At 45.0% G+C, this 20,220-nt stretch overlaps 1 protein-coding gene across 9 annotated transcripts in view; it reads right to left on the bottom strand.

Annotated features, from left to right (window-relative positions):
* Positions 1 to 20,220, bottom strand: part of TfAP-2 (transcription factor AP-2) — a 445,395-nt gene that overhangs the window by 348,451 nt on the left and 76,724 nt on the right. For 2 of the 9 annotated variants that reach the window (XM_053793507.2, XM_053793533.2), the window contains exon 1: positions 9,793 to 10,593. The exons of 1 other annotated variant lie outside the window; for it this stretch is intronic. In XM_053793507.2, coding sequence (XP_053649482.1) covers positions 9,793 to 10,044 — 252 coding nt within the window. In that variant the 5' untranslated portion in view covers positions 10,045 to 10,593. Of the gene's footprint in view, positions 1 to 9,792; positions 10,594 to 20,220 lie in introns of those variants that run through there. 6 more of the 9 variants (XM_053793542.2, XM_053793569.2, XM_053793524.2 and 3 more) reach the window with 5 other exon arrangements.

The following is a 20,220-nucleotide window of genomic DNA, read 5'->3' as shown; positions in this document are numbered from 1 at the left end:
TCAACAGACAACGTATCCTTTGTTCCATGATGAAAAAAAACAACGGAGAGAGAGAGAGAGAGAGAGAGAGAGAGAGAGAGAGAGAGAGAGAGAGAGAGCAGCATTATTTTTCGCATCTCAAATTTAGTTATCGATGCCTTGTTCAACCTCTTCCTAGATCGACATGTATGAGTCTTAGTGATTAAGTCCTCCAGTAAGTCTCCTACACTTACAAAAAAGGCTGCCGCTCCTTCATTCTAAGTGCATAACGAGGACTCGGATGAGACGTATTTGCAAGTCGCCTTGCAACTGCTACTCCAGTTCACCTAACAATAAATAGGTACCTGGATGTTAGTTGCATGTTGTGCAGTCCCAATGTTGGGCAAAAATAACTGAAATGTAAATAACACTGAAGACAGGATACCACTACCATTATTTTTCTCTTATTTCTTCAAGAAGGAAATCACGGACGGTCAGTAAATACCAACAAGTATATAGCAACCGAAACACACACTTAACCCTTTATACTATTCACAGGGGGCGAGGCAAAGTCCCCCCGGGACAATCCAGGTCTAGCACAAAATCCGCCCATACAAAACGCCGTGGGACAAGCCGCGTTCTCCCCAGGACTAAGAAAAAACCCGACCCACACATAATACGCCAGCCCACACAAATCAAACAACCTATAAATAACCACAAGATACAGGCACTGCATTTTTGCAGTGTTTTAGACCCATGGTACTGTTTCTTGTATAATGTTTCAGACCCTTTTCACTGGGTGTCAGTCCACCGTGTTACTGACTCCTTAGTCTTGCTCGGCTTTAATTGATCTTCAGAGCAAGTGGCATAAGTAATTAAACATCTGCTGCCCCTGTTCACATAACAGTAAATATGTGCCAGGGAGTTAGTCTGCTGTTGTGGGTCGCTGGGATGGAGAAGAGGGCCTGAAGCTTGAACAAGCCACGGTGCTTGGCTTTCGCGAGTTATCATGGGGTTATTAACCCTCCATTGTTCTATTATTGATGATTTACAGTGCTGATAACTTGATGAATAAAACATAAGAGGTAGGCCCTTGGCTGAGGGACTGATAACCTCATCATCTTCTACCTCTTCAGTCTTCTGTATTTTATTGACAGAGCCACTGGTGGCGAATCGTCGAGAAAATAAAGATACCCAGGTGTTGTACATGTGTATGATTCATCATTAAGACATAAAAACACAAGAAAAAGAATTGCAACAGGTCCACGGCCCATGCTGGGCCATGGACCACTTATGATTGTGTATTACATGTATATTCCCTCTAATTCTACTCCTTGATGGAATGCAGATTCACTGCTCTCACTGTTTCCTCCTAGGAAAGACATATGCAATACTTAAGGATGTTGAGACAACAGTAGCGGTAGTAGTTTTGAGGTGATTAGTCCCTCAGCCTTGATAGGAGATTAACAGTTCAGGGTTAATAAACCGACTTGGTCTAGTGGTCTCGCAACTGAGACCAAACTGGCCGGCACGGTCACTGACCCTCTCCCTGGGAGTGACGACTGCAGTAACTACAACACAATGTGTGATCTTCAATTTGACCCTCTGTGATAAGCTCAGGAGAGTGAGGTGTTGACTTTGGTGGTGGCTCTGGTGGCAGAAGTGATGGGAGTGGTGTGGAGGTGGTGGTTGTAGGGGTGGGGGCAGGGTGTTAGTGATTGTGGTTGTGGGAGTGGAGGCAGGGTGTAAGTGATAGTGGTTGTGGGGGCAGGGTGTTAGTGATAGGTTAGGTGTTAGTGAAGTTGTTGGTAGTAGTAGATGGTGGTGTTTTGTGAGGACTGACAGCGAGTGGTTAATGAATTTGGTGGTGAGGGCTGGAAGGGAGTGGTGGTGGTTGTGGAGTGTGGTGATAAGTGGCGGTGAAGGTGGTGATAGTGCTAATAGTTGTGGTTGTGGTGAAGGATGATGGTTAGGGATTAGTTGTGGTTTGTGGCGCTTGTCTAGTCGCCGTTGTTGTTGATGCAGACATTTTTTTCTGCTATCGCAGCTGCTGTTGTGACGCGTGTCAGGGAAGACTATGTATATGTGTATGTATTCATGTATGTATATGATGAGAATAAGTAGAAAAAAGTGCAGTATGTATATTCATGTAAAAGCGCTAAGCCAGCAGGGGATCATACAGCGCCTAGGGTATGAACGTAAGGATGTATGAATGTGTCTTAATCTCATCATGTATGAATGTAATAGAGATAAGCACAGTAGGTCTAGTGGACCATGCTAGGCACATTCTACTCACATATCATTCTCACTCATACATTTGTCTATCCTATTTTTAAGGCTTCACAAATGGGGGATAATCATGTCTCATCCAAGGAAGGAGAGTTTTACTAATAGTCAACAGATCAAGAGCCTCTCACTGGCATCAACACATAGGCATCAACACATTAACATCAACACATCAACATCAACACCCCTTCCTTAAATATAAATTGATGAAAAAAATACATTACATATGCTAGTATATCTGTCTGGTTCAACTGCATATTCACTCTCAAATTGTGCTCTCTCACTCTTCCTTTTGAGTCTTCTCTTAGTCAGTGGCGTTGGGTTTACCTTCCTGAACCTATTTTCATAGTCCAGTTCCGTGAGTTCAGGATCCAGCCTGTTGGCAAACATGTGAACTTTCTCAATTCATGTGTTTGATGGGTATTGCTTCCACACCGGAGCTGTGCAATCTAATGTTGATGAATAAAGCACATAAGAACATAAGAAATAAGGACCACTGTAACAGACCTACTGACCCATGCGAGGCAGGTCCAATTCTCCCACCGGCTTAAGCCAATGCCTTATCCTAGTCAGGTCAGTCACATGTGCAACGCTGGGCATCTTTTCTGCTAAAATATTTCGCCTGCACAGTTGAATATAGATGCGATTTTCACAGTGGAGACCGTGGAAGTGGAGAGGCATTGTTGAGGTGTTCAGTCCCTCAACCTTGATAGAAAGTCTTCAGTTCCTGTCGTGTCTGAAGAGCAGTATGCTGCGTTCAGTTTCTTGGAGAATTCATTGTGCGTCCTGAAGACTGCTCACACATTTCTCAAACTTTCTGAGGCGTGTCCACGAGCCCGCTGGTTTGTGTGAGCGAGGGTGTGTACGTGTGTGTACAAGTGTGTCAGTGTGTAGAGTGCGTGTAAGTTTATGTACATGTGTCCGAGGATGCTTATGATTATCAATTGGTAACTGCTTGGTTGTGGTCACAGAAGCAGAGCTGTGATCATGATGTTAGTGTGTGTGTGTGTGTGTGTGTGTGTGTGTGTGTGTGTGTGTGTGTGTGTGTGTGTGTGTGTGTTTGCACTCACCCATTTGTGGCTACAAGGGTCGAGTCACGGAGATATGTACAACAAGTACCATACTACCAGATGGTACAATACCAGAGGTATTATCAAAGACTGAAAATCCAAACGTCACAAACGGTAATTCAACATCCCATTTTACTAATATCCAGGGGTGAAAATCAGCTGAAAATAACAACGTTAAATTACACAAGAGGATTCGATTCCATAGAGAAGCAAATATTATGTTTAGAGGATTCAAACACACAGGGGAGTTTCTGGACAGCGAGATATGGGTGTAGAACTAGAATGTATTTAAATGAGAGAGTTAATAAGTCACTATGTTGTAAGGAACCTTTGAACAAACAACAAGATGCTGAATTACAGTGAATTATAATTATGCCTCTTAAAGATTTCAGTTTGCCACATGTTAAATGAAAGATGGTGGACAACAACAGTATCAGACGTAGTACTTTGATTCATATTAATCCAGCAGAGAGTTATTGGGGCCTTGTGAAACGTTTGCTTCGAACCAACAGACAACCGAACCTCCCAGTAACGGAAATATTTCAGACCTTTTCTTCACGAATAGAGGAATTAACCAGGATCAAACACGATATGCTCAGACCTCACTCTCGTTACAGACAAGCATGGAAACAGGATCAAAGATCTAATGAAACAGCCAACGTGATAAGCAGTTTATCAATTTTAACTCACCCAGAGAACTCATTGGGACCAAAAAAAATAAAGTGCCAGACATATCCTGGCAAATAGTAGTGAACGGTGCAGGAAAGAGCAGAATCAATGAACTTATAATGTCTTTATAAAATAAGTTCAGCTGAGAAAGTCTGCAATGAGATTATCTGTTGCGAGCGAACGGAGAATAATGTACGGAAGGAAAAGGGTTATAAAACTGCTTAGAAACGAGGATATACCACAACAAATGAAAGATAGCTTGCAATGAGAGATTACCAATAAACAATAGACAAGAATGTAGAACATTACAATCATACGAAATTAACGTATGAAGAAGAGAAAGTCATTGAAGTAACAGGGCATACTCTCAATATTGGTATACATACGAATAATTTGAATAAAAACCCACCCCTAAAATTGGCCCACTTCTAACAGGGAGTTGGTACACAGACGATGAAAAAAGAAATCAGAGAAATGAAAGACCAGCATTACACAGCAATCCAGTAAACAACAGAAGAGTGTAAGATCCAGGAAGTTTCTTACCATTACGTATGCCCACTTGACAAATTATATATCTGACCTTAGCACAAATCCCTTCGAAATGGACGGGAAATAAAAAACTTGCCCACACATGCAACGGTGGCAACAGATTCACGGAGTTCCGTATTTGTAAAGAAATGTGGAGTACCACTATCACAAGCACGCAACATGTTTTAAAGGAAGGGTTTAGATCTAGGTGAAATCCCAGGGATCTTAAAAAGTACAGACAAAGCTCTGTCAGAATAGCTGCATGTCAGTAGATGGAACATCATAAAAAATATATTAAAATCCTTGAGAGGGTGTTGAGACGCCAAATTAAATTTTTATGGAAAGGCATAACCTGCACATCTCATCAAGGGTTGAGAGCAAGACTTTCACAACTACTAAATCTTTATGACAATTCCAGAGACTTTGGAAGAATCCCAAAATACTGACGTGATCTACACTGACTTTGCTATAACATTTGACAAATGTGACCATGGAATGATAGCACATAAGGTGATGTCAATAGATGGTGTCAGTAGGTATAAGAGAAAAATCAGGCAAATTTATTTTCAAATTTCTAACGAGTATAAAACAAAAAGTAGTGATAAATAAAGTATACAAAATATAGCCTTAAGGTGATAGGCTCAGTACCTCAAGGCACAGTCCTTCCACCCCTTATGTTTCTTTTTTTATTCTCATAGCCTAGTTAAAAACACAGACCACGGCTTTGTTTCATCCTCTGGCGGACGATACAAAAATTAGCATGAAAGTCACCCTGGCAAAGAGGAACTTTACTAAGACGTGTCACATGTAAACAGATTCTTCTTCAGTGACTGCGATTTCCACTTTTTTTCCACCACTTGCCGGTTTTACTCCACTTGTATTAATCTAAAATCTACTAGTGGAAGTAGAATATAACGTGATGTTAAAAGGGGGAAAAGGGAAAACTTTGAACTGCTCGGAAATGGAATGAGAAACTCAGAAGGAAGAACATATACAGAGAACAGGTTATTTTAGTTCTAAGAGTCACAATTTAGAACGAAAATAACTTGTTAGAGACTTGAATGCAATAACATCAGCTGACCAGTCTTTTAACGAATACAACGGAGTAAATCATAAAAAAATCTTAAAAAATGGCATAGTGGATAATCAGAACTTTCAAAGCAAGAGAAATAATGCCAATGGTGTCACTATTCAAACCTGTAGATGAATGGTTCACAGAACCGACATGTTGATAAATTAGACACATGTGCAACTCTTGGGTATCTTTATTGAGGAAACGTTTCGCCACACAAGAGTTGCACATGTGTCTAATTTATCAACTATTCAAATCACCTGAGAGTATTGCTTGACGCTGACAGATCCATTCAAAGCAGGCGAGACAACAGCGCCGGAAAGTATACAGTAAGCATCCCTTTCTGCCCACAGAAAGCAAGACAGCATTTAAACAACAAGGAATCGGAAATGTACTCTCCGGAGAGAAGGCGAAAGAGATATAAAAATACATACATGGAATACAGGGAGGCCTGGTCCCAAATCCGCCCACCACTGTAACAACCTCCTGGTGTGAAGGATACGGGAAGAAGTGGAAGACAGACCCAGTGAAAAACAGGAAAGCCATTGCCACAAAAAGGGAAGAGTGTGTCAACCTCCAGGGACCTCGAGGCTTTAACCTTCTACCAGCAAGTATCAGAAATATTGCCAGCATAAGGTGTGGAAGTATTCTAGAGTAAACTGTATCACTACCTCCGCTGTGTGTCAGATCAACCAGACTGTGATGATTATGTAGTCCGCTGGGCTGCCAACAGCAGCAGTCTGGTTGAGTAGTCAATCACCATAGAGGCCGGGCCAAGAAAGCAAGAAAAACTCACGAAACGGGTCACAAGTAAATTAGAGGTAAAAAGCCATTTGCTGCTTGCCGGATTTATTCTCTTAGCCTCGTGGGCCCTGCCATACATATTCTTAACACAATGTATGGAACCTGCTTTCATTACTTCGCCCTAGTGATTCCAACTTTCTGACCATTTTGAAATTGAAGAAATACTTCCTGACATCCTTGTGACTCAACTTCATCTTTAACGTCCAAATGTGCCCTTGCGTACCTGTTTCTTGCCTCTCCAAGAGTCCATCTTTTTTATCACGTCTATCCAGGTTCTTCTATCCTCTGTAGTCAGGCTCAGTTCTTATAGTCTCAAAGATCCTTTCCCTTAGCTTTGATACCTGTCTCGTTACAAACCTCTGCACTTCCTCCATTTTTTTATATGTTTTTTTCAGGTTTACGTGCGTGCACTCGCGTCTGTTTATGCTAAAAAACACTTGGCATAGGGACAGTGACAGCAGTGACGCCCCAGCGAGAAGGGAGTGTGGAGGAGTTATAACTAAAATAACTGGAAGGAGGATGTTTAGGAAGAGGCGAGGGAGGATATGTTGGTAGAAGGGAGAGAGAGGGAGGAAGAGGTGGGGGCTACACATGTGGGATGGAGCTGCAGGTGTGGGATGGAGCTGCAGGTGTGGGATGGGGCTGTAACACGTATGTCCCTCGTAACTTAACTTTCACAGCTGTTCGCCCTAGTCTTGTTTACATAAATCAGCTTTTTTGTCCGCCCAGATGAGTGAGAAGGTAACAGGGTAAGAAAAAACGTGGAGAGAATGGCAAGAAAGAGGATAAAAGGAGAATGACAAAATAACGAGAGAAACAGGGAGGGGGAGAAAGCAAGAGAAGATGAGACGGGGAGAGGGGTAAATGAAGGTGAAGACACACAGGAAGATAAACAAAGCAAAAAAAAAAGTAAGGTAAAAAGAGATATACACAAGACAAGTACACTACTGCAGCGTCACTAGCCTCGCCCTCTTACCTACAACCTCCTCTTACCTATTATTACACCCTCTTACCTAGAAACCCCCTTTTATTCTTTCAAGAAGTGAGGGGGAGGGCCCTAAGTTCACATATAACATGACTATTAAAAGTCTCATATTCAACTTCCATATAACATAAATATTGCTTTATCTTCTTTCCCTCAAACACCTAAATAATACTTGATAGCCATTGATCTAAACAGAAACAGTTCTCAGTAGATAGCCTCGGTTAGGACTGGAGAGTACTCTGCTGTCTTAACCATATACTCCTTTATACAAGCATTTGTATACCTGAAGTATCAGGTGGCGCTTACACATGCATCGGTATTCTCACGTAGGAACGTAGATATCACACAAAAAATGTTTTCTTAGGTCTATGAACTAGCGACTGCAAGGGAGTCTTCAAGACCGAATTTCACCTGTTCTCTAACGTTTAGAACCTTTTAGTCTATAAACTAAGGAATAAAGTAAAACGACAGATATATGCCTCTCGGTGTATTCACGGATATACACCTGACAATGTATATACCCCGTGAAAGGGCTGAGCCATAACTCCCCTCTCTTCATCGGTCAAGTGTTAGCACACTTACTGTACTAGGCAGCGTAAACATTAGCACCAAACCTCCTCGCTTGACAGTCAGCTGACACCATCATTTTCAACAATTCGACACCGGGGAAGTGCGAAAATGACCCTAAAGGTACCGTGGCATAACGGCTAGAATGCTGTCTTGGCTTCCGGCATTGCTCACGAAAATGTAAACAAACTGAAAAAAAATATTTTCTGTGAGATCGTGAATGTCGGTGTTTACTATGTGTAGCTGGAGACATCCTGCAGGCATCCTACAAGCATCCTTCAGGCATCCTACAAGCATCCTTCAGGCATCCTACAAACATCCTTCACGCATCCTACAGGCATCCTGGACGTCATCTGAAGGTAGCATTTAGTGTGTAGCTGGAAACGCACTGCTAGTATTCTGGAGGCATCCTAGAGGCGTCCTGAGGGCATCCTAGAGGCATCCTGGAAGCATTCTAGAGGCGTCCGGAGGGCTTCATATCGTTCTGGAGGCATCCTAGAGGTGTCCTGGGGGCATGTAGGGGAGGGATATCCTAGAGACATCCTGGGGGCATCTTGGAGGCGTCTAATGACATTCTGGAGACTTTCTGGGGGAATTCTGAAGGCGTCCTTGATCATCCTAAATGCAATTTGAAGAGATCCTGAAGGTATCTAAGGACGTCTCGGAGATTGTTTTAAGTGTGGAGTTGAGACACCCTTGCGGCTCCTGGAGGTGTCCTGGAAGCATTCTTCAGGCGTCTTAGAGGTATCATGGGAGCATCTTGGAGGCGTACCGAAGGTGGTGTTTGGGGATGAAGGTGTTCTTGCGTATTTCTGGAGGCAGTGTTGACAGTACTGGGGACTGGAGGCAATGTTTACGGTCTTTGGGGCTGGAGGCGTCCTTGCGTGCTCCTGGAGGCAGTGTTTATTGTGCGTGTAGCTTCAGGCGACCCAGATGCAGGGGGCGTAACTCCTTCAGGCGCTCAGCTGATCTCACCAAGACATCATTTGGATCATTGCTTGTTTGTGACTGGTGAGCTGAATGTAGCATCGTGACCCATTTATAAATTTAAAGCGTAATTACAACAGGAGTTTAAGGTATTTCCTGTAAAACATAAAGTGATCAACAGCTGCAATCTTGATAAGGTTTTCAGCAAAATTTCATAATAATCTTCATAACTCGTGGATATAATCTCGTGGTTTAAGCCTAGAAGCACGAATTCTTTACATCCTTTTGTCAAGCCAGATCCTCAAGCAAGAGATCTTCATGGAACTAAAAAAAAAAAAAAAAGGTCCCAACACAAAGCCCTTGCCTTGAGGGAGCCCCGTACGCGCGCCACCCCCCGGCAACCAGCTGATAACCTCCCACATACCAACAATGACTGCCACGCTGCGCATGATCTCGCTCGGGCCATGATAATGCCTCGTGCGAGGGTTGATAAGGCCATTTACACCGAATTCCCTGAGAAAAGACGGTAAAAATGCGGCTTGTGAACGTCATTAGTGAGAGAGGAGCCAGAGGCGCGGGTGTGGATGCTGCCACATGGCTACCTGCTGCCTCCCTACACAGTCGCGTTGACCAGGATTTCAACACCTCGTTACTTGTGACTTGCTTTTATAGTGTTTTAGTGTGAATCATGATTACATATCTTTCCTATGAGGGTGCATTACTACGGTAATCAAAAACACTTAATAGACACATGGGTAAGGTGCCTATGGCCGAAGCTGGAGATAATATTGAACGGAGTGCAAACATGCATGCATAAGGACAAGAACATGTGAGTGGAAGAACACTGCAGTGGGCCTATTGACCCATGTTAAGCAGATTTTTTCGATAGACATACATTGTGACGTGCTGTTGTATCATTGACCTACCTCGTCATCGGCGTCGTCGACCACATCATCAACAACATCGTCTACAACATCATCACAAACATCGTCGACATCGTGCATAATCTGTCCCTCAATGACGGAGAAGACTTGGGTAGTGTTGGAGGTGGTGAGGGAGATGGGCGAGGTAACTTGGTGCTTTCTCAGTGAGAGCACCACCCCTTCTGTGACACTGGGGGACTTTCGTTTGAGAGCCTCGGAAGGACTTCCTGCGTTCAGTGGGGACATGGCCATCATGTAGCACGTGATTCACACTATATTATTCCAGTTAGACAAGATTCACAGGTCGACAGAGTGGTTTGGAAGCACCAACAAAACTCAGTCCACACTGAGATTACCAGGACACGAACTGTTAGCAACCGCTTAAAACAACCGAGAATAAACCATCGTTCACTAGTTAACCAAAGTTTCTTCTCACCCACTGATCGTCTCTATGCTTTGTCCTTAACCTTGAAGAACTCTCACGCTGTCCTGCTGCACTTAGTTTGTTTCACACTCGTGTAGGCTCGCACGTAGTGTACACACACACTATCAAGTGCTTGTCAACACAACACTATATGGACGGTACATAGCCCAGGGTGAGCAGGTGAAGGTAGGGTGTAGTAAGAGGCGAGGAGCAGGGACAGAGGGTGGCGTCTACGTAGCCTGAGGGAATGCGACTGCCAGACTCAGGAGTCTTATGCTTGAGTGACGCCAAGAGAGGAGGAGGAGGAGAAGGAGGAGGGGAGCAGGTAGACCAGGGGGGAACTGCTCACCTGCCATTATCTACCTGAAGGGACGAGATGCCCGCATGCCCACCCATCTCCATATTCAGTCCGGGCACCTGGCCACTGCGCACGCTAGTCTAGCTCTTAGTAACTCCGTGTAAAAGGGACGGCTTGAAAGTACAAGTGGCCGAACAATTCTAAGAATAAACGAAGTGAGTGGACAGTGCATAGTCCCCCCGGCCCACCTGTAGCCAGGGTACACTTGCCACACCTCGCCAGATACCTCCTTCTCTAACATATAACTTTCACGTATTAATAATGCCCACTTACCAGTGTTTACAAATAAGGACAATATAAAAAATCATCTTTTACAAATATGACAATGGGATAATTTTTCACGGTAAAATTAAAAATACTGGAAATATAGGATGCTTTTTTTCCGGATGATTAATGATGTCCATCTCGTAAATTACATCTCATTAGAGAGTTAGCGGGCATGGTGGCCATAGACGCACATAACGCAATATCTGGGCCGATAAAGTGCCAGTAGTGAGCCAGCATGAAGCTTAACAAGTGATGAGTAGAGGAGAGGAAGGTGGGCAGGATTGGTGAGGTGTGGCAACCCTGCCTCGTACCCCCATCTGGCTGCCTCAGCTCCGCCCGTCGCGTTTCTTCTATCTCATTGTAATTCTGACCAACGTCTAGACTGACCTGGGCGGTAAGCTTTTTAGCCTGCGCTCTTTTCGCCTCCTCTCTCTCTCTCTCTCTCTCTCTCTCTCCATCTGACATCACTTTCAGATGCGTGTAAGCTTTATAAGCTGGGTAGAGAGCGCGGGGGAGGAGAGCTGGAGGGCAGAGAGGCGCCAGGTAGGATAGGTGAGAGGGTTACTTCAGGTGTCCCTTGTCCTGGAAGGTAACCGTCTTGTACCGCTCTAGGCCACGTATAGTAAACAACCCTTCTCAGTCTTAATACCTAATCTGCATCCTCTATAACCCGTTACGGCCTTATTTAACTCTCCTGGAGTGCTCAGGATTTGTATGTGACACGAATATCCTGCTTGGGTGGATCTACTGGACTGATTTTCGATCAGATGTCCCCAGGCGAAGGCAGGGCTATAGGAAACTTGGCAACATAGGTAACCGCCTGGGGCGAGACGTGGCAACAGTGGCGCGCGGTTTGCCCGATGGCAGGTTTTACCTTGAAGCTGTACTGGACCATGCAAATTGCTTCGTCTCATTTTATATAATTTCGTTTCAAGAAGAGAGAAACTTCCATCGCCTGACAGAAGGAGTCGAGTGTCGAAGTTTGCCCTACACAGTAGGTCTGCCAGTGACGGGGGAAAAGATCGGTACCCAAGGAGCGTTGAAATCACCAACCTGGACGAAAGATGGAAAGATCTTTCTAATGAAAACTTGCGTATTATTCCAGTCATTGTGAGAATCATGCCCCTGGTCGTAAACACGGCTGGAAGGTACCACAGGGCTTTTGTGGCGGGGCCTTGAAGGAAACTGGATGGCAGGTACCAAAGGACAGAAGAGATGAGAGAGATAAAGAAGGAATAATGAGAAAGGCGTTAATTGATAAGTGGAAGAATCTTGGGAAATATTTTTACTGAGCTGGGGAAAAAAGTCGGCCACGGTAACAATGTTACAGCAACTCTCTTCTTCCTAAATCCTGTTACTACTGCTGCTGCTGCTGCTGCTGCTGCTGCTCCTCCTCCTCCTCCTCCTCCTCCTCCTGCTGTTGATGCTGCTTCTGCGTCTAATTAGTGCTCCTGCTGCGGCTATTTCTGATCCTGCTGTTGTTAATGCTTCTGCTTCTGCTACTGCTGCTGCTGCTACTGCTGTTGTTGCGGCTGCTACTTTTGATGTTGTTACTTCTGCTGTTGTTGCTACTTCTGCTGATGTTGCTACTGTTACTTCTGTTGTTGTCGCTGCTGCTACTTCAGCGCCTGATTAGTGGTTCTGCAATTATTTCTGGCTCTGCTTTTGCTCCTGTTGCGGCTGCTTCTGTTTTTCCTGCTGTTGCTGCTGCTTCTGCTCCTGTTTTTCCTACTGTTGCGTCTCCTGTTGCTTCTACTCCTGCTGTTGCTTCTTGTTCGCTTGGGTAGTGCTTCTGCTATTCCTCTTCCTGCGTCTGCTTAACTTTATTTCCAATTTGTTCTCCAGCTTTTAATCCTGCTGGTGTTCCTGCTGCTGGTATTCTTGCTGCTGCTGTTCCTGCTGTTGCTGTTGCTGTTCCTGCTGTTGCCTCAGCTGATCCTGCTCTTGATTAGTTATCCTGCTTTTCCTGCTGCTTTTGGTGATGCTGTTTCATCTACTTCTGCTCCTCTTTGTGTCTGCTGCCTTTCTAGGTGTTACTGCTTCTGTTGTTCGTCTTTTCAGATTTTTATTTCTTTATCCCACAGGTTAGAAGAGACTCAGAAGAGACTCTTGGCTTTCAGTTTCACCTTCATATAGGCTTGGTAATGGTGACTATCATCTTCAGTATCACGTTCATCCTCACCCAGGCCAGGTACTTCTAGTCATCACCTTCGCCTTCACTTTCATCTTCACCCAGGTTCTGCAGGAAAGTCTTCTACATAAAATAGAAAATAATACAGGCACAATAACTTAACTATTCTCCCTCTCTCCCTCTCTCTCTCTCTCTCTCTCTCTCTCTCTCTCTCTCTCTCTCTCTCTCTCTGTTTCTTCATTTCCTCTTTATCCTCCTCTTCTTATTTCTTTTTCTCAGTCTTCCTCGCCTCTTCCTCATCTCCGTTATCGTCATTTTCTTCTAATTATTCTTGTACTCCTCTTTTTTTCCTCCTCTCACTTCTCCTCTCAGCACTGTCTGACTCAGTACTGTCGAACTCAGCACTGTCTGACTCAGCACTGTCGAACTCAGCACTGTCTGACTCAGCACTGTCGGACTCAGCACTGTCTGACTCAGCACTGTCGAACTCAGCACTGTCTGACTCAGCACTGTTGGACTCAGCACTGTCTGACTCAGCACTGTCGGACTCAGCACTGTCGGACTCAGCACTGTCGGACTCAGCACTGTCTGACTCACCACTGTCTGACTCAGCACTGTCGGACTCAGCACTGTCGGACTCAGCACTGTCGGACTCAGCACTGTCGGACTTAGCACTGTCTGACTCAGCACTGTCTGACTCAGCACTGTCTGACTCAGCACTCTGACTCAGCACTGTCGGACTCACCACTGTCTGACTCAGCACTGTCGAACTCACCACTGTCTGACTCAGCACTGTCTGACTCAGCACTGTCGGACTCACCACTGTCGGACTCACCACTGTCTGACTCACCACTGTCTGACTCAGCACTGTCGAACTCACCACTGTCTGACTCAGCACTGTCGGACTCACCACTGTCGGACTCACCACTGTCGAACTCACCACTGTCGGACTCACCACTGTCGAACTCACCACTGTCTGACTCAGCACTGTCGGACTCACCACTGTCGGACTCACCACTGTCGGACTCACCACTGTCGGACTCACCACTCTACAGTAGTTTCTGATAATGCAAGAAATTGAGGTCGGGGAGGGTAGGTGGAGAGAGGGAGCGTAGGTGGGGAGATAGAGGTGGGGAGAGGGAGGAGGGGAAGAGAGGTAGGGAGAGGGTGGTAAGGAGTGTAAGGTGGAGAGAGAGAGGGGAGAAATTGGGAGGAGGGGAGGAAGGAGGTAGGGAGAAAGTGGGAGGTGGTATGAGGGAGGAGGGGAAGACTTAGGAGGGGAGAGATTGTGAGGTGGGGAGCGGGAGGGAGGTGGAAAGTGGGAGGAGGAGAGATGTGGGGAGAAAGGGAGGTGAGGGGAGAGGGAGGTGGGGAGACGGGGCGGGAAGAGAGGGAGGTGGGAGGGGAGAGGGAGGTGGGAGGAGAGGGTGAGGGGAGAGGGGAGGTAAGTGGGGTCTTGTACCTGGTAAGTTGTCAAGATCGTTGGTGTGGGCGGTGGTAGAGGCCGCGGGTGGGGGTTGGGTGATGTTAGTGTGGGGTGGGAGAGGGCTAGAGAACAGGTGGGAGAGAGGTGATTGTGTGGGAGTGGATGACAAGACACTGTTGGGAGAAGTGTAAGTCTCCCACATCCCGCCATTTGATGTGGGAATGTGGGAGGGTAGGGAAAGTCGCTGGTGGTGTGGGCGGGGTAGAGGAAGTCGCTGGTGGTGTGGGCGGGGTAGGGGAAGTCGCTGGTGGTGTGGGCGGGGTAGGGGAAGTCGCTGGTGGTGTGGGCGGGGAAGGGGAAGTCGCTGGTGGTGTGGGCGGGGTAGGGGAAGTCGCTGGTGGTGTGGGCTGGGTAGGGGAAGTCGCTGGTGGTGTGGGCTGGGTAGGGGAAGTCGCTGGTGGTGTGGGTTGGGTAGGGGAAGCCTTGGTGGGGTAAGAGGGAAAGGGAGGCTGGTAGGAGTGTGGGCGGGGTGGGGAAGGTTGCAGGAGGTGTGGGTGGGGTGGAAAAGGCCACCGAGTATGGGTGGGGTGGGAGAGGCCACTCGAAGTGTGGGTGGAGTGGGAGAGATCACTGGGAGTGTGGGTAGGGTGGGAGAGGCCACTGGGAGCGTGGGTGATCACTGGCGTAGCATACCTATCTCTACTTACGCTACGCCAGTGTCAGCAGTTTGAATCCAATCATAACAGTTACTCTTGAACTAACGTGTAAACACCTCCAAGGAAAGAAAAAAAGAGGAAAAACCTGGTAGTCACTATACACATGCAGCTAGATGGTTCAGAGATCCGACAAGTGGATAGACACATGTGCAACTCTTGGGTATCTGTATTGAGGAAGGATTTCGCGAGTGGTGTTGCACATGTATCTAATTTATTACTATACATATCCAGGAACTGATCTACTGAGAAACTAATGAAGCTTAGGCTTCCGGGCCCCTAATCCCTGAGGGGCCCCAGAAGGGACTTCAGTCCACATTGCTTAAAAATTATGAGTGTACTGTAAGAAGAGATGCGATGGGGCCCTCATAACAGTTCAAGCTTTTGGGCCCTAAAAATGTAGGTCCACGACTGTGCATATCCCATTTTTGAGGATATTTAATGCACTACGGATCTTTAAATTATAAAGTTACAATAATTAATCCAGCCAATTAACTAAAATAACTCAAACTCACCCACAGAGAAATAAAAATCAGTGTGTACAACTGTTAGACATATATTTTTGTTAGTGGGTTTGGGTTTGAGAAAGACCTGCCTAGTATGGGCCAGTAGGCCTGTTGCAGTGTTCCTCCTTTCTTATGTACCAGAGTTGCTCAACTAAGGCTTCATATCTGCTACGTGTAAGGATTCAGAGATGAGGAAGTCAAGTCTCTGTGTTGACACCAGAACTGTGAAGTCAGAGTTAAGAGGGTGACCAGCTCACTGGCAATGACCACTTATTGCGGATACAGGAAAAAAGTCACAGGGAAAAAAGTCACAGAAAAAAAGTCACAGGAGAAAAAGTAACAATACAAACCTAACCTAACCTAGGTTAACCTAATCTAACCTAGTCTAACCTAACCTAACACTGAATATACATGTAATGCCACGATAATATTTAAGACGCTTTCAATCTCTACATGTCATGTATCATTTAGTTCTTTTTGGTATTTAAATAAAAATGTGACTTTTCCAGTTAATTTTTTTCCTAGCTAAATCGTGACTTATTTTCTGTGACTTTATTCCTGTGACCTTTTTTTCCCAGACAACCTTATTGCAGAGAGAGAGAGAGAGAGAGAGAGAGGTGAGAGAGAGAGAGAGAGGGGTGAGAGAGAGGTGTGAGAGAGAGAGGTGAGAGAGAGACAGAGAGAGAGAGATGGAGAGAGACAGAGAGAGACAGAGAGAGAGAGTGAGAGAGAGAGAGAGAGAGGAGAGTGAGAGAGAGAGTGAGAGAGAGAGAGGAGGAGAGAGAGAGAGAGAGAGAGAGAGAGAGAGAGAGAGAGAGAGAGAGAGAGAGAGAGAGAGAGAGAGAGAGAGAGAGAGAGAGAGAGAGAGAGAGAGAGAGAGAGAGAGAGAGAGAGGTGAGAGAGAGAGAGAGAGAGAGAGAGAGAGAGAGAGAGAGAGAGAGAGAGAGAGAGAGAGAGAGAGAGAGAGAGAGAGAGAGAGAGAGAGAGAGAAGAGTAGAGCTTAAGAAAATATAAGTACGGAGGTACTTATCTTTTCTAAGTTTCGTGAGGTACTTCCTAGTTATCTGGCGATACATCTAAAACATTTAAGTCAACAGATAACACCAAGACTAAGGTCAGAAGGCAGAGAGGATTAATATTATTCAAGAAAAAAAAAACAGAATTACTTAGACTAGAGAAGACAAGATGAAAATTGATCAGTGGAAAGTTGTAATTCAATATATCACGTAGTTCTTTATAAATGTGACGGCTCCTATTTCTTATGGGAACTTAAGGTATTGTATTTTCTTAGAGACTGAATGGGTTATTTGAAATTATGTGAACGAGATGTTCAAAATCTCTCTCAAAACACTGTAAAACTGTGTGTGTTTCGGGGGTATGGTTTGTTTGCAATCGTGTCATTACGATTTCTTAAGTCATGTTGACGGCAGTGAAGGGACTTGAGCTAGAGTTCGTCACGGCCACGCTAGCTGGAGATTCGTCTGTAAAAACTTGCATTTGTGGTCACAGAGGTGCCTGTGCTAACCTTCCTATGGTGTAGAAATATACCTAGTTGGATGAATCTTATTGTGGCTAGCTGGTCTAGTGGCTAACGCGACGGGCTGGAGTTTTGAGACTCTATGACCGCGGGTTCAATCCCGGCCGGGGGTATGGTTAATATCCTCGTATTTCCTAAGCCCAACCCTATCTACCTCAGTACATGTAAATGAAAAAGGTGAGAATGCAGCATAAATTTCTAGTGCAGTTAAAAATCAGTAACGAACAGGTTAGACAAATACTTGAGCGAGTGTGAGTTGAACCTGACTAGCATGGGCCAACAGACCTGCTGCAGTGCTCTTTCCTTATGTCCTTAATATATGAAGCTAATCAGCAGAGCCATTTACAAATTACTGCATGACTATAGAATCTCAATTTCTTCAGTCAAAATGACAGTTTGGGGACCTAAGCAGCTAAAAATCAATTCAAACAACCTGTACATGTTAATAGTAAGGTACGCATGTGTCCTCCACAGAGACTCCACGGGGCATTTGATGAACTGGAATGAGGCACAACTCGTTCTCACCGAACCAGACCTCAGATGCCGACGGTGCCTAGAAGCCTCACTAATCGCCGTCACCGACACTATAGAACGCAACACTGGAAACTACAAAATTTCAAAAACATTGGCATACATGATACTTAAGCAGCACCAACCCAACAACACAGGAGTCACATGATTTCATCGTCTACCCGTCCTCATCATAGGCAGAGGTTGTTTTGATAAGGACCTGCCTCGCATGGGCCAGTAGGCCTTCTACAGTGTTCCTCCATTCTTATGTTCTTATGACATTCCTCAGGTCACGTGCGTCACACCTCACTCTCCGCCTATATATATAATGTCTTTCTACCTCTGTATGTTAGAAGTGATCAAGGTCCCAGGACCGAAACGTTTTCTAATAAATATGTTATAGTGTTTGCTTACGTGTCTTTCTAAACCATGTTAATAGTTGCACAAAACGTTTGCTAGTTACATTTCAATAGCGAGGAAAATTTGATGCCAGTTGGATGAGGCATTCTCGAGTTATAAGTGAAAACCTTGGAAGAATTAAACTAATCAGACAACCACTAAAAAAATAAAACGGACCTTCGGGGATACCTAAAAAATTCAGGCAACTTCAGGAATACCTACTAATAGTCTGATGAAGTGAACATTAAAATGGTATGAAATACCGACAGATTGTTAGGTAAGACACATATGCAACAGTTAGGTATCTTTATTTCGAAACGTTTCGCCTACACAGTAGGCTTCTTCAGTCGAGTACAGAAAGGTTGATAGAAGCAGAAGATACTTGAAGACGATGTAATCAGTCCATCACCCTTAAAGTTTTGAGGTGGTCAGTCCCTCAGTCTGGAGAAGAGCATTGTTCCGTTGTCTGAAACAATATGAAGTTGAAGTGACAGAATGGGGCCTTTATATAGTGCCAGGAGGTGAGACGTAGGTTGCTTTGGGAGGGCACTATATAAAGGCCCCATTCTGTCACTTCAACTTCATATTGTTTCAGACAACGGAACAATGCTCTTCTCCAGACTGAGGGACTGACCACCTCAAAACTTTAAGGGTGATGGACTGATTACATCGTCTTCAAGTATCTTCTGCTTCTATCAACCTTTCTGTACACGATGAAGAAGCCACTGTGTGGCGAAACGTTTCCTCAATAAAGATACCCAAGAGTTGCACATGTGTCTTACCTAACAATCTGTCGGTATTTCATACCATTTTAATGTTCATTCTGTCAGACACTGCAACACAAGGGTATCTTGGTACAGACCACTTCGACAACCTCTACTAGTGAGAACGGCTGGGTTTGAGAAGGACCTGCCCTCCCAAATCAACCTACGTCTCACCTCCTGGCACTATATAAAGGAACCATTCTGTCACTTCAACTTCATATTGTTTCAGACAACGGAACAATGCTCTTCTCCAGACTGAGGGACTGACCACCTCAAAACTTTAAGGGTGATGGACTGATTACATCGTCTTCAAGTATCTTCTGCTTCTATCAACCTTTCTGTACTCGACTGAAGAAGCCTACTGTGTAGGCGAAACGTTTCGAAATAAAGATACCTAACTGTTGCATATGTGTCTTACCTAACAGTCTGATGAAGTCACTGTGGGGCGAAACGTTTCCTTAATAACGATTCCCATATGTTGCATAAGTGTCCCAGTTTTCAAGACTTACTAGGTTATGTATGGTTTACTAATGATTGCCATGTTGCAAGAAGCTTGCAGCAGTTACTATCTGTGCTGTGTTGGAAGAGTCCAAGTCCCCTACCGGCTTAAGCCGGTAGGGGACTTGGACCTGCCTTGCATGGGCCAGTAGGCCTGCTGCAGTGTTCCTTCTTTCTCATGTTCTTAACTGCGTTAGTTCTTTCGTTAATTTTATTTTATTTGTATGTAGTGGAAGGCCCGACCCTCTGAATGCTTCAAATTCGGGGGTGGCAAGTGCGTGCTTCAGGATGGTTTCACTCCACAAATAACCCGCACATAGAAGAGAAGAGCTCACGACGACGTTTCGGTCAGACTTAGACCATTTACAAAGTCACACTTGTGTACGAATGGCATATAATACCGACAAGATGAGAGTAAGACACATGTGCAACATCTGGGTATCTTTATTGTAGACGTTTCGCCATCCAGTGGCTTTATCAATACAAATTCCAGGACATAACTTGAAGACAGTAGAACTATGTACAGAAGATGAGGTAATCAGTCCCTCAACCTAGGAGTAGGTGCGAACAGCACCATAGTCGTGGAGATTCTGAAGCAGAAGAAAGAATCCTGGCGCTTATATAGTAACGTCAGGTGAAGCAGACGAGGGCAAATTCACTGGTGGGCGGGATTCCCCAGTGGAAGTAGGTCCTTCCCGAAGAGATGGGTTGTAGTAGTAGTTGTCGTAGTTGTGAAGGTTATGTACATGTCCTCAGAATTAAGATTCCATGATGTTGCAGTGTCTGACAAGTTGTGTACGAATGGCATATAATACCGACAAGATGAGAGTAAGACACATGTGCAACATCTGGGTATCTTTATTGTAGACGTTTCGCCATCCAGTGGCTTTATCAATAC

This window comes from Cherax quadricarinatus, chromosome 20 (assembly GCF_038502225.1).
Source record: "Cherax quadricarinatus isolate ZL_2023a chromosome 20, ASM3850222v1, whole genome shotgun sequence".
Lineage (NCBI taxonomy): Eukaryota > Metazoa > Arthropoda > Malacostraca > Decapoda > Parastacidae > Cherax > Cherax quadricarinatus.
Note: the sequence above shows the minus strand (reverse complement) of the source record. Positions and strands in the feature narration are given on the sequence as shown.